At 39.1% G+C, this 14,702-nt stretch overlaps 2 protein-coding genes across 2 annotated transcripts in view; both read left to right on the top strand.

The window, feature by feature from the left end:
* Nucleotides 1–4,501, top strand: part of LOC311007431 (ephrin type-A receptor 6-like) — a gene marked incomplete at both ends in the record, with an annotated part of 57,251 nt that extends 52,750 nt beyond the window's left edge. The window contains 5 exons of the mRNA XM_084000615.1: nt 51–260; nt 355–504; nt 661–854; nt 3,564–3,713; nt 4,387–4,501. Coding sequence (XP_083856741.1) covers nt 51–260; nt 355–504; nt 661–854; nt 3,564–3,713; nt 4,387–4,501 — 819 coding nt within the window. The remainder of the gene's footprint in view (nt 1–50; nt 261–354; nt 505–660; nt 855–3,563; nt 3,714–4,386) is intronic.
* Nucleotides 4,502–6,186: 1,685 nt separating this feature from the next.
* arl6 (ARF like GTPase 6) lies at nt 6,187–10,470 on the top strand. The gene is made up of 8 exons (XM_083996434.1): nt 6,187–6,299; nt 7,693–7,846; nt 8,079–8,140; nt 8,288–8,356; nt 8,451–8,545; nt 8,761–8,890; nt 9,393–9,448; nt 9,923–10,470. Exons 2-8 carry the CDS (start codon nt 7,727–7,729, stop codon nt 9,946–9,948), a joined length of 558 nt encoding a protein of 185 aa, XP_083852560.1. The 5' UTR covers nt 6,187–6,299; nt 7,693–7,726; the 3' UTR covers nt 9,949–10,470.
* Nucleotides 10,471–14,702: the final 4,232 nt, after the last annotated feature.

The raw sequence follows: 14,702 nt of genomic DNA, 5'->3' as shown, positions 1-14,702 counted from the left end.
TCTTTCTCTCTCTCCGTCCGTCTCATCCTTCTCTCTCACATCTACTTCAGACACGTGACGGTCAGTTCACCGTGCTCCAGCTGGTCGGCATGCTGCGTGGCATTGCAGTCGGCATGACGTACCTTTCAGAAATGGGCTACGTTCACAGGGACCTGGCTGCTCGCAACATCTTGGTGGATGAAAACCTGGTGTGTAAGGTGTCTGACTTTGGGATGTCAAGAGTCCTTGAGGATGAGACTGAAGCAGCCTACACCGCCACAGTGAGTGTGGATCTAACAGGAGTTATCTGAGAGCTCTTATGCTAAATTCTTAATATCGACTTAACAAGTTTATTATGTGCTGCTTGTGTTTCAGGGAGGAAAGATCCCAATACGCTGGACAGCACCAGAGGCTATCGCTTATGGGAAGTTTTCCTCATCTAGTGACGTGTGGAGCTACGCCATCGTCATGTGGGAAGTGATGTCATATGGCGAGAGGCCCTACTGGGAGATGTCCAATCAAGACGTAAGCTGCTGATCCCATTAAAAAGTTTAAAACCACTGAAGTGTGGTGACCCCAATACACCATTTATACTATACCATCATTTATAGAATAACTCAATTTAAAACTGGAGCTGCTATTGCTCTGTTTTAGATGAAAAAATATTTTTTTCTGTTGCAGGTTATTTTATCAATTGAAGAGGGTTACCGTCTCCCGGCGCCGATGGGATGCCCTGTGACGCTGCACCAGTTGATGCTGCACTGCTGGCAGAAGGAGTCCAGCCAGCGCCCGCGCTTCAATGATGTGCTCTCCTTCCTTGACAAACTCATAATCAACCCCAGTAGTCTGCTGACTTTGGTGAACGATGTTGAGAGGTAAGCGCTGGTTAATACAAACTCATACAGTACTTTCAGTCTCAGTAGGATATAAAAATCATGTTGCACGTATTAACTTGAGATTTAGCACTGCAACGAATATTTGATTTTTGTCAGTAAAGGTAATTCAGGTGTAAGTAGAGTCCCTCTGGTGGTGTGTTCAGGTGCTTGTTAATTGCTGACCATAGCACCTATGCATATAGGACCGCATAAAGTTTTTGCAGTCCACTTTTTAGAATATAAAACAAATTTGTGTTTAAGTACATCTTATTTCTGGAGCAGAAAGTTTTCCACAATTTTTTCTTGCATTCTTCACATAATCCAGCAGTGTTACATACATTTGTCAAAAAAATAAATAATAATAATAATATAAATATAATATAAATAACATATGACATATTCTCTTTGAGTCCCTACTTGTCTTATCATTTCTCGAAGTGTGTCCATGTTGATGCAGATTGCATCAAGGTAGAAGGTTATGGCCTATTAGAGTCAGTGATGGGAATAACGGCGTTAAAATAAACGGCGTTACTAACGGCGTTATCTTTTTCAGTAACGAGTAATCTAACTAATTACTATTTCCACCGTTACAACGCCGTTACCGTTACCGACAATTAAATGAGGCGCGTTACAAACTACTCAGTGAAGCCGTTGTCCTCCGACTTGGCTCATCTCATCTCAGCCACAGAAGCTGCTAAACTGTTGTTTTTTTTTCCTCCTCTCCTTTGGTGAGGGGAGGGGGGAGGAGGGAGGGACGAGACAACCGCATAAGTGATGATGATTGGTTGAGGCAGAGTAAGGTTTCATGCTAAGCCAATCAGAGGCAGTGTTCAGTTTGTACACAAATCACACGCGCACGCAGTTTAGCCTCACACACACAGACTAGCAGAGGGAAGCTGCCGAGATCGGAGGGAAAGTGGAAACAGACACTACTTTAATCTCCCTGAGGTAAAAGACAAGAACATGTGAAGTGTAGCTACATTATGTCCCGGAGCGAAGTGTTTGTCCTGAGCTTCTGCTCACCTGACTCTGTGCAGCTTCTTCATTAAATCCAAACAGTCCGACACAGCGACGCACTGCTCCTCTTTACTCTAAAGTCTCTGTAGCTCATCAGCTGGAACTCTTCCAGAGCAGCTACAGCAGCGTTGTGACCTCAACCATGGTTGGTGAGAGCAGAAAAATGTTGTTGTTGTAGTGAAAATGGGCGGGCTCGTGAAGACGCGAATTTACACAAAGTCAAAACGAGCGATAAATCGCATTTCTCGCGTATCTCGCGTTTGGTCGCGCGTATAAACTCGAGCGAAAAAAAAGCGTTCCTCGTGTTTGGTGGGAAGCCCCTTGCGGGTCTTGCGGGTCTTCCCACCAAACACGATGAAAAGGACGAAGACGCGAAGGTCCCGTCGCCATAAAAGAATCGGGTGTAGCGTCGCAAAAAAAAAAAAGTCGCGTATACCGCGTCTCGCGCCTAATCGCGTCTCGCGCCGAATCGCGTCTTTGCGTCACGGCCTTTTACACCGCGGACGTAACGAATAAACGGTGACGGTGTGAACGAACAACATAGAACAGGACCAGACGTGGCGTTGTTTCCTCTTTTCACCTACAGTTCCACTCTCCCTCACTTACACTAACTACTGTTATTGTTGAGGCCAGATAATTGTGGGATTTGTAGTTTTTGACCAATCGTGTGCTCTTTCTTTTTGTGATTTTTCCGGTTCACACATTTTTTAGGGGCAAATGCGAGTGAAATGCTCGCCCATGGTGGGCATAAGAAAATGTAAGACCTGTCTAAAATTATTTAAGACTTGAACACAATAATTCAAATTTAAGACATTTTAAGACCTAAAATTTAGATTTTCACATTTTACACTTTTTAAGACCCAGGCCTACCCTGTTATTTCATATAAAAGTTTAAGTGCATACATATTTTATGATGCTGTGTATTATATATTTAAGACCATCTTAGAATTTTCTAATAAATTTAATACTTTTTAAGGCCTTAATTTTAGATACATGAATTTAAGACTTTTTAAGGATCCGCAGATACCCTGGCTGTTGTGCGCTCTCAGCAGGACAGATAATCAGATGGATAATCGGTAAAGTTAATAATTTCACTTAATGTGGCCATGAATAAATTAATTTCGATGTTTCGCCTGTTATTAAACGCAAATCTTGAATAGGTCTCCGCTGTTTTCACATTTAAAAAGGTCTTTGTTGTCTTTGTACAGAGACAATATGAGATTTGCTTGTAGCCACAGCACTTAAAAAACCCACTGTAACCTATTTTCATAGGCACACCAGCCTCGCTTTCAATAAAACACACACTCGCATTCCATAATTGCGATCAGTGAAATATATGAAAACAATAAAATACAATTTAAAAATGAGAGAAAAAAAATCCAAATTCTTCGACATATTTAAACTTAAAAAAAAGAAAGAAAAAGTAACGCAATAGTTACTTTCCCTGGTAATTAGTTACTATTATAGTGAAGTAGTGGAGTTACTAACTCAGTTATTCTCAGTTACTTTTTGGGAGAAGTAATTAGTAACTATAACTAATTACTTTTTAAAAGTAACGTTCCCAACACTGATTAGAGTATACAAGGTTTCCAGCTCACAGGCACAAATTTAGGAAAATACTGTTAAAATATCGTGCAACATTTAAATGATGTACAAGTATGCTTAACTTAACTTAACTGTTTGTCATCCTAGTTATCTCGACTCCCCAGAGGACATGCCAGACTACCCACTTTTCATCTCCATCGGCGACTGGCTTGACTCCATCAAAATGAGCCAGTATAAGAACAACTTCCTCGCAGCAGGATACACAACACTGGATTCCATTTCAACCATGAGTATAGAGTGAGTAACGTTACAACAGTATTAAAACACACACTTAAAGCAAACAAAGAAGCACCTAAGGAACAGAGGAACAATTATGTTTGTAGTGGAAATGATTGCACTGTTAAATAATACATCAGTATATACTGCTCATCCTTATAGGGTCACAGTTGGGGCAAGAGGCAATCCCAGCTGACATTTGGCGAGGGCAGAGTACAGTCTGGACATACAGAGATGAACAATAGTCACACTCAAATTCACATGGGCAGTTTAGATTTAACCTAATGAGCATGGATTTTCCGATTGTGAGAGGAAGCTGGAGTGGCCGGAAGAAGTTACACAGGGGAACATTCAAACAGCTTTTAAATGTTTGTTTTATGATGGATAAATATATAATAACACTATTTGTCTTGGCTTTAAACTGTGTCATTATAAAGCTACAGTAATTCCCAGTAGCAGAGTTTCTCTCTGTCTTGTTATGAGCTATATTGCTAGTACTACTATCATTACAGCATGTATCCTGCTGTGCTAAATATAGTTATTGTTCTTGATATCTATAACTTCTCTGAATGTGCTTGTGGCAGTTAAAAGTGACATGGCCAACTTCATTGATTGCATTTATGTCATGTCTATCTTCTGCTCCCACCAAACCATTAATTTCAAACTGCCTGAATTTTTTCTCGTCCCCCTTCAGCGACATCAGGCGTATCGGAGTCTGTTTGATCGGTCACCAGAGGAGAATTATAAGCAGCATACAGTCTCTGCGCCTACAGCTTCACCACATCCAACAGAGCGGCTTCCAAGTGTGAGACCGCTGCACAAAGACAGACTGTGTGTGTGCTGCACACTGAGCTGGAAGAGTTCCTTTGCATCGTCATTCGACTAATTGCACAAACACCAGACTGTTAGGTGTAGCAGGTACCACATGCTGCTCACGAGAGAACGATCCGCTGGGAGACCACATGCGGTCTAGTTAACACACACTCATCATCTTATGGATCATTATCAATAAAGCCTCCACAACGATCAACCTCTGTCAGCGTTGGCCAAATGCGGTCTCTTTATTATCTCAGCAATTACTAGCATTCACTTGAATTAAGGACTTCTTTTCTCTAGTGTCTATTCAAGTGTTCACCAATACCTCTTCTCTTTCCAAGTGACAATCCAATGGTCTCTATTGACTTTGAATGGTCTCAAGTCTGTTACCTCATGACCAGAGAAGACATGGGTAGAATATATGGTATGGTAACGTAAGGTACAGTGTGTGACTTTAATAACAACCTATCCAGCTGGTTTATGAATCAACTCACCAGAAATAAAGATTGACAGAATGGTAAATACAATCATGTTTTTTGAGCTGAAGACCGCTGAATGTCAAAAGATTTTATAGAAATATATGTTCTATCCTCATGATAATGCAGTATGTCTTGTACAAAAAGTCTTGTGAAAAGTTGTATGTTTTATTCAGTATGTTTGTTCCTTAATAAACAACCCTATTTTAATACTTCGTTTTCTCTCAGACTTTAACCACCCCAGGCAACCGGCTTCTACATGTATCTCTCATGCACATTAGTGCAGGTATCCATGGATGCATGCCCTCTCCCTCTCTCAAACACACACACACACACACACAATAACGATGTCCTCTTAATTGTCACTCAAGAGACTGACACGTTTTCTGGACATGAAGAATTGTCAGGTGAGTTTGTCAAACAGGTGTTGGTGGACGGTTATAGATCAAAGACATACAGGCTTCATGAGCCAAAGACAATGGCAACATGTGTGGTGAACTCTTTTTGTCCAAAACATTTTATATTTAATGTGGCATTTTAGCCATTTACAAAGGTAAATATTTTCCAACTTGTTTTTATGTTGTTTTGTCCAATGTAATTTGCATAATTTTGCAAAGTTAAATTCAGCTGCAGATTTTTATTTTTGGTAATATAAGTTAAGTTGGGTGATTATTGCACAACAGAATAAATATTTGCCTCATACATACTAACCATAAGGACATGTTTGCAGTAAAAATAGTTTTACTTTTCATGGTGATACTAGTCTGCTGTTCTTATTTTATTTTTTAAATCCATTTCATGCACTCTGCATCCTACTCTTTACTCTGCATACTGTAGTAAAACATTATACCACGGGAGGTAGTGTGTGTGGACCAGTGGTGCCAACCAAGTACAGGGCCCCAAAAGAGCTTTTTTGTCTCTGTGTAATTAAAAGATGCATGGCCAGTATTAAATGTTATTACTGTTGGCTAGGTAGTTAAATTGATAAAATATTTATTGTATTTAAAGCCCCAGGTGCTCATGTGTGGTGCTCTCTGAGCTGAGCTGATGCATAGTGTTATTGCACAGACATGTTAGTATCACCATGGCTAGATGTGTAGCTCTGTTTGTCCTGCGGGGGGCAGGCTTGAGTCGGCTCAGCGGTCTCCCAGCAACACAGTGTAAATAACCCAGGGTTTTTTTCCTCCCCTCTGTAGACCCGGAGCGTATGAGAGTGAAGGAGAAATGAATGAAACACTTGTCTGACCGCGTCCTTTTGTGTTGTTGTTGAGTGCTGAGTGCATCCTGGAAGCAAGATCCCAAGTCAAAATTACAGGTAAAACCCCAGCGCTACAAGACGGTCCGGGTGAAGGATAATACAAGCTAACGTTAGCAGCTAACGTGTTAGCCGTGACTGAAACCCAAAAGTTATGTTTTCAATCGGGTGTCGCTCGTTATGTCTTATGTCTGTGACTTTCTCATAAGAATGGCAATATAACCGTGCTTTTAGCCAACGTTAGATTCTGTCTGTGTAACCCCGAAAAGCCGAAATGATGAGTGGCTAGACGTTGACGTTAGCTAAGGCTAACTAGCAACATTAACAACAAGAGATTAACTAAACGAATGTTAATTACGTTAGAACCCGGTTAGCATGTTAGCTTATTGAGCTAACGGATAGCGAGTAAAAGTCGTCGCTAATGCTAATGTAATGTTACTGTACTGTCATGTTAATAAACACACAGCAAGTGTCCTCTTTAGGTTAACATAAAGACTTTTGAATAGGGGCTGGAAGTCAATACAAAGTTGCAGAGTCTTTGCAGAAGCTGTTGCCTCTTGTTACGTCAGGGTCAACAACAGTTGACACGCAATGAGAAGGCAAATGTAATGGTTTTCCAGTCAACACACGTTTATTCATTTATTCATTATTCCTTACCAAACTGTTCTTTCAATGCTGTAGTCAAAGAAGTCGTGCAATTAACGCTGTCCAGGTAGATCTGGTAGACAGTAGCCTATATTATGTATCTATAGTGGCATGCAAAAGTTAGCGCACCTCTGGTTAAAATGTATGTTAAAGTGAGCAGTTAAGCAAGTGGAAGATTAAATGATCTCCAAAAGGCATAACGTTACAGATGACACATTCTCAATATAAATATATATTTTATTTTACTTTTACTTTTACATTTTCAAAATGACAGAAAAGAAAAAGGGCCAACAGCAAAGGTTGGGCCACCCTGCATAGTTAGTACCTAGTAGCCCTTCTTTGGAGATTATCACAGCATGTAAATAGAAAATATCATGTCTGATACCTTGGTCAAAGTTATCTGAGAGCTCAAGTCTCCTGGGTTTCCCATTATTTTTCAGGCTGCTGCTTTGTTTTCCCTTTCCCCTCAAAAATTGTAGAAAACAAAAATAATACACTGATATTGCTTTAAAATAATGTTTCATATTTAACTTTATACATTTCAGAGATCATTTAATCTTCCACTTGCTTAACTGTTGACATTAACAGAAAGTTTGACCACCATAATCAACTGTATGTGCATGTGTACATACAGCCTGCTTGTAGTTATAAACATCTGAGGTGATCAAACAAAGAAGTGGTCAGTGATATCACTATACTATACTATTTTATTATGTATTTATTATTGGTTATACCTTAATGTATAATTGTGGGTGTTGATGTTGTAGATCTGAAAGTGTGTTTTTTTGTTTTTCGTTTTGTCTTGAAGATCAGACAGACAGCTGATGGTTGCTGGATAGCCAATGGGGCTGTTTGACAAGTTGGCAGGATGGCTGGGGTTGAAGAAGGAGGTGAACGTGCTGTGTCTCGGTCTGGACAACAGTGGAAAAACCACCATCATCAACCAGCTCAAGCCTTCCAATGTAAGTCTGCCTGTGCCTGACATAGAGACATTTATTCACTCACACAGCTACACTTGTCATTTTGTGTATGATCCACGTTAATTTGTGATTACATGAGTTTTAAGTTGTGTACTTTCCTCCCTCATATCTTGTAATTATGCCATGCATGTGTTTCCATATTTACAGCTAGAGAGAAACTTCAAATATGTTGCAAATGTGTGCTCCTTGATAACATTAAATATGTGTTGTTCAGGCCCAGGCACAAGACATCGTCCCAACCATTGGCTTCAGCATAGAGAAGTTCAAGACCTCCAGGTAGCTGTTCATCATAAAACGACAGCTTGTTGGACATGATGTAAAATTAAAAGTCCAATTAATTATGTCATGTTATGTTACAAATTCTTATATTTTTCTTCTCTTCTCTTCTCTTCTCTTCTCTTCTCTTCTCTTCTCTTCTCTTAGTCTTTCGTTCACAGTATTTGACATGTCTGGTCAAGGCAGATACAGAAACCTTTGGGAACATTATTACAAGTGAGTGTACTAATGACACAAAAACAATAATCTCATTTGTCATATTTGCAGTTGATATACATATGAATATTTCCAATCTCTTTGTTTTCTCCAGGGAAGGTCAGGCAATCATATTTGTCATTGACAGTGCAGACAAACTGAGGATGGTTGTGGCCAAAGAAGAGTTGGACACATTACTAAATCATCCTGGTAAAGTTGTACATATGTAACATGATTCTTGATCTTATCCTTGGTACAGAATACGTCAAGATGGGTTTTTACACTTTGTGATAAGTAGTATACATTTATTTTTCCCCAAAATAACCTTATTTCATAAAGGCTTTGTCAGGTTTTCTTTCAAGTTGTTTTTGTTTTATTGTTTGACGTGAACAACACTAAAACTATCTTATCTTCTGTCTCAACAGATATCAAACACAGGAGGATCCCCATCCTGTTCTTCGCCAACAAGATGGATGTCAGGGATGCTCTGTCGTCAGTGAAGGTCTCACAGCTGCTCTGTTTGGAGAACATCAAAGACAAACCCTGGCACATTTGGTATGAGCATCCATACATCTTTATTAGCTTACTATCACGGATGGAATGTCAAATCACACACACAATGGTTTGTCAGCACACAGAATCTGTTTATTTAGAGTGGAAATGTGATTTTATTCATTAAGCCTTGCTTTTTCTATAGCTGATTCCTCTAAACAAACAGAATGTGAGAACAAATATGCTGCTTAAGAAAGTAGTCATTGATCACTTATGCTGAACTACTAGTACTACTCTATAAAGATTATACCACTTATATTGAGTCTTGCAGCTAAGCTTGCTTCTATGAGAAAATAAAGAGGAATCTTCAGCCCAGTTGTGGTGTAGACTTGTTGGACAAAGTACTCCACTGTTTACTACAGTTTAGAGACTCAACTGGGAGCAGCAACATATTTATTTGTATTTTCTTACCGGTATGCTACAATTTTTGCAGTTTCCTTTACAGCAAAAGCAGCAGCCAGGATGTGACTAAATTTTGAAGACACACTGTTGTTTTATGTTTCAGTGCCACAGATGCTTTGAAAGGAGAAGGTTTACAGGAAGGAGTCGACTGGTTACAAGGTACGATGAGAGTTTCATGTGAATCAAAGTGAGAGAACCTGTGTAAACTGCTCCACTACATCAACAATATTTTCCTTTTTTTCATTTTCTCATTCAAATCCTTCCTTAGATCAAATTATACAGTGAGTATTGGGTGTTTTATAAATGTTGTGTTCCTCCCTAGCTGTAGATGATGGTGTAAACTAACCTAGTTTTACCTTACTGTATTTACTCTGTCACTGTGACTAGCTAAGTGAGCTTGTGTGTTATTCTGAGCCTAAAGTCAGTGGAAAACTCCTGGGCATCTTCTTCCTCTCATCTTCATGCTGATGTCTTTATATCAAATTCCTGAGGGAACAATCCAGATGAAGTCTTCTAGCTCGGAGGACAGCAGTCATCCTCAGTTTGGATGTGCAGCATTTCATTTGTTAGGGTAACCTTCTCCATTTTTTTTTTTTTTACTTTGACTAACTGAATTCTTCATATTTTTTCCAGATCAAATCAAAACAATGAGAACATGAGGGCCTGAGGAGGGAAACGCCTGAAGTAACGCCATCCATGGAAGTCGTGTTAATGAAAGTTGTGTTGACTGTGTTTTGAGAGGTAAAGTGGGATAGTGGATAGTGGGAGTTTTAATAAGGTTTCTAGGTTATTATTGGATGTGTGTTGTTCAGTATAAAAGATAGCACATAATTTGATTCTCTGGTACCAATAAGAACCGTAATAACATTTCCACTGACAGTTTTAAGTCAGTGAGAAACATCAACTATTTCCCATATCGTCTTAAAACTGGTGAATATAAGTTCCAAAAAACAACACAAAAAATCAATGAGGGAAAGTCTACCTCCACTTACATTGTCCATTTTTCAATATCTCTGTGTACCAGAGGTCATGATAAACTCTAGCTGCTCTTAAACAAGTCATTGTGGATGGTGCTGTCTTTGTTTTAAGGAGCATCAATAGCTGGGATGTCTGTTATTGGACGGTGTGTGCTGCCTTCCCTGAATGTGACAGCTGGTTGGTTTTGACTGGCAGTGGCACTACATTAAAGGGGTAATAGCATTTTTTTTTAAAGTGGGGTTGTATGATCTACAAACACTTCGAGGGGCTGGAAAAAATTATATTATAGCTAACAATGGAACTGTGTATTTCTTTTTCAGGTAAAACCTCTTTTAGGCCACGAAAATAGGCAGTTTATTTGGGTCCATTCACAACAATGTATGTTGTAAATCTCTGGGCAGGGCTATGGGCTGGCGTTGCCTACGGGAGGAGTGCAGAGTCTTCTACTGCAATTAAAGTACTTAGGGGCTTTTTGTAGATCATACAACCCAACTTTAAAAAAAATGCTACTATCCCTTTATTGATATGAACTAAATCACTCTGATTATACTCCATCACTCTAACATGGGAAGTACACGTTATACTGTATGTGTGTAATGAGCTAAAACAATCAAAACTCTAAAATATGCCAAATTCTTAATTTATTTATTGACATTTTCCTCTTGTCTCTCAGGGCCTCTGTGGATATTATGTTACACAGTTAAGTCAATTATCATTTACTTCAATAGCAGAGGCAAATTTACTGGTATTTATTTGAATACTACCAAAATTTTTGATTAATTCCAGGTTACATCGCCTTTCTCTAATTTGCAAATAACACCATCTCACTGTCACATTAAAAACAACAGTTACATTTTGTTGACTGCAGCTAATAACTACATGCAGCTCTGCTCATGTTGCTCTTTTTTTTGTTTTAGTAGCTGTGAAAATCTATTTTGCATATTGAAGATTATAATTTCAAATAATCAAGTGTTTTCTAGGGCCCAGTAGGTTCTGTTGTACATATTATTACTTGTGAATATGAATGTAAAAGTGAAAATAGATATCGGTTACTTTAGCTGTAACAGATGATAAAGTGATTGTTATAATGAATGTCAAATCAGTTAGCCTGTAAAGTTTGTTTAAAAGTCAAAACTTTAAAATCCACAAAGATAATTTTCAACTAGTGTTTTCATCTTTGCCTTATTCCATTGCTCAAAGAAACAAACTGTATTTAAACTACATGCTTCTTACAATTTACTCATGGTAAATTCAGTTATTTAAAGGCAGACAACTGAAAAAAAAAACATCAGCCCAGTCTCCACAGAGTTTCTAATGCAAACCCCTGGTTGCATTAAAACTGTACAGATCACAGTGTGTGGCTGCTTCTTGTTTGTCGGATGTGTTTTGCCAAGTGTTTCACGGTTTTTGAGAAGTTTCAAGGCAAAAGGAAATAGATGATCTATGTTTGTTTGTTTTTTAAATAAAAACTTCACAATAATAGTGGCTCATTTTATATATTCACTAATATCCTGACATGTTTTACCTGTAAATCCTATTCTTAATACTAAAAATGTCACAAACTGTAGAATTGATGACTTTCAGTTGGTGTATTTCACTGATATTTTCTGAATTTTGGGCATTTTTACAGTCCAGTCCTTCAAGACTACATGTATGCTATGTACAACAAATATTGCATCTTTAACAGATACATTGAATGTAAAACAAATTAAAAATAAAACCTTTATATCATCAAGTACTACAATTCAGCTGTCTGGTGGTTTTAAAGTTTTTCATCCTAAAAGCTAGAGATGATATGTTTCTACTGCAAGGAGACATTTCTACTCAAAATGAATGTCCTTATTATGTGTGGCACTGTGTTTTTATACGGCCACTGGGGGACACCAAAGTCCAAAATATTCAAATCTTTGGCTCATTCTGGCTAAAAGGAGTCAGACACCACATGCTCTTTGTAATATTGTCTATTCCTAAATGGAGCACATTTCCGAGTGGTGATTTACTGGGAGACATGTGGTCAACTTTCATAACCTTCACACATCTTGCTTCATATTTTTTTATTATCCACGTGAGATCGTGTTTCTTGTCCTGATTCCAGGCACTGAACCTTTTGAGACTAAGATCCCTGTAGCTCAGTACAAGTTATAGATTCTTCCTCCAAATCTCATTGTTTATCACACTGTATGTGTTCACTTTGCAGAATAAATGCAGTGGAAAACTAATATATATATATATTTTTTTATGTTTAGGGACGTGGTACAATGATGGTTCCTTTACTGTATCTCTCTCTCTCTCTCTCTCTCTCTGTCTCTCTCTCCCTCTAACATCTTGAGCGTTGCCAGGAACAGCTGCTCATTAAACCTCAAGTCCTTGGCGCTGAACAATTTATTTGGTGAAACATGAGCATTCATTTATACCAGTTGTGAGCACTTGTGCTGTCATGCACCGCAGCACACTGTTAATTTTTTTTACAAATTGTGTGATGGTTGTTTTCTTTACGCTGATAATAATGACATGATTAAGGAATGTGTGGCTCGGCTTCACTGTTTTGGCTCCAAAAAGTGTTGAGGTTGCGTTCCAGCCATCTGTCAAACATGTAGTTAGAAACGTCTCCAGCTGTTTCGTGGGTGTGTTAGCTTCTGGCATCAGTAACACGCAGCATCACTTGTTAGATGTGAAAACTTTCCAAAATGTGCTGTAGGATTTCTCCATTGAAACAATACGTGTAACTAAACCGTTCAAAGAGAACTCATTGTCATCATTATTTTGAAATGAACAAAAAACTTAATTAGAGAAAAGGAGAAAATGTTTCTCTAGGAGCTGTATGAAAAGCTTTTATTTAGTTCAGACACCTACCAGTGAACATATTCTCTTTACAAATGAAATATCAGAAATAAACATGAGTTTATTGCATAATAAAATAACCAGACAGTTTATTAGTCTCTGTTCGTGGTGCTGAAACTGGACCGTAGCCAGCAGGGGGCGTGTTTTAAAATGAACTTGTGTGTCTCTCTCTCTCCTGTTGCCTGATACCTCGGTCTTCAGATAACTTCTCCATACAGCTGTTTTCACGCCTTGTGCCACTTTCTTCTCCCCGAGTCTTCCTGTATCATTAAATCTCTGTGCTGCTGCTCAGGATCCATCCTTAATTGGGTGCCTGTCAGTTTTGACAAGAGGAGCACCGCCAGATTAAATGGCGTCAGGCAGCAGAGACCATTAAGTAGACTCTACACTACACTGATATATATCCTGAAGGGAAGGTGGCAGATATAGTGCATTTAAATGAAGTCCAATTGATGAGAGGTGTGGAGTATTTATTGGTTTTCAGGGGGAGAAAACTAAATACTTAGCCCAAAGGAGGCCAGGAAAAAATGGATAATTGAATATAAGTATATAGTTTATTTTTTTTCTCCCTCCACTAAACCCGTGGACTGAGTTTTCCTCTGTACAAAGCAAAGATGTCATACGGGATGGTTTCTCGTCCTCCAACAGTTGGTGTGGAGGAAAGTTAATTGCGGTTGTAAGGTAAAATGCCAGCTGGAGTGAGTATGACAGCAGATAAAAGGCCACATGAAGAATGGCTGCGCATTTACGCGGCGGTTACGCACCGAGTCTGAAGGAGCAGCAGCCACGTGAGGCTCCACTAAATGTTGATATTGATTGTTTGATGTGTGTAAAAAAAAAAAAAATTGCGAAGTTGATATTAAAATTCATGTCACGTAATCCATCATTAAAAAAAAAAAGTATGATGCCCATCCATCGCGGTTATTGAGTAAAGGAATCTCTTCCAGTCTCCTCCAGTCACATCAGCGCGCGCACTCTGACGTCTTCTCATGCGCGGTCCTCATTAATGGGGACGTTTTGAGTCTCTGACGTGTGCGTGTCGGGTCCTCTGACGGCACCTGCCCTCTTATAAGCCTCGGTAAGTCACCCTGGAGACCTCCAGCAGCTCCAGTTGACGGTTCCTCGCGGTGCAGAGTGGGGACGCGGATCTTCACAAACCGCCTGACTGTTGGTCTCTGTGCTCTGCTCCGCCTCAGCTGCCCCAGCACATGACTCTAGAAACACTTCAGGTGAGTTTTGCAAGTTCTTGTAAACGGGTTATCGATTTGCATTTTACTGCATGGTGTCTTAATTTAATTTTCGTGTGACTTAAGTGGAGCTATTCATTATAAATCCAGCTACAAAGTCCCATTAGGAGCATGAGTGCTGTGCGTAATTTGAAATTTACGCACATGTGTCCGGACAGAAGGACAAGAGAGGAGACAGAGAGGACAGGACATGTTTGACCAAAAACTCCACAGTCACGCAGAGGAGGATTGACTGATTATTTTTAAACCTTTTCTCTCAGATTTGTTAATTGATTTGATTTATTTTACAGTAAGAGGGGATATTTGGCATTTGCCTGCATTTATTGCACAAAAGGAACAGAAACCTC

This window comes from Trachurus trachurus (genome assembly GCF_905171665.1).
Source record: "Trachurus trachurus genome assembly, chromosome: 3".
Taxonomy (NCBI): domain Eukaryota; kingdom Metazoa; phylum Chordata; class Actinopteri; order Carangiformes; family Carangidae; genus Trachurus; species Trachurus trachurus.
The sequence above is the reverse complement of the archived record's forward strand: the minus strand, read 5'-3'. Positions and strand labels throughout refer to the sequence as shown.

Coding starts and splice junctions, on each gene's coding strand:
- arl6 (XM_083996434.1), top strand. CDS start 7,727: ATGGGGCTGTTTGACAAGTTGGCAGGATGGCTGGGGTTGAAGAAGGAG. Junction 7,847..8,078: donor ACCAGCTCAAGCCTTCCAAT/GTAAGTCTGCCT, acceptor TGTGTTGTTCAG/GCCCAGGCACAAGACATCGT. Junction 8,891..9,392: donor GACAAACCCTGGCACATTTG/GTATGAGCATCC, acceptor TTTATGTTTCAG/TGCCACAGATGCTTTGAAAG.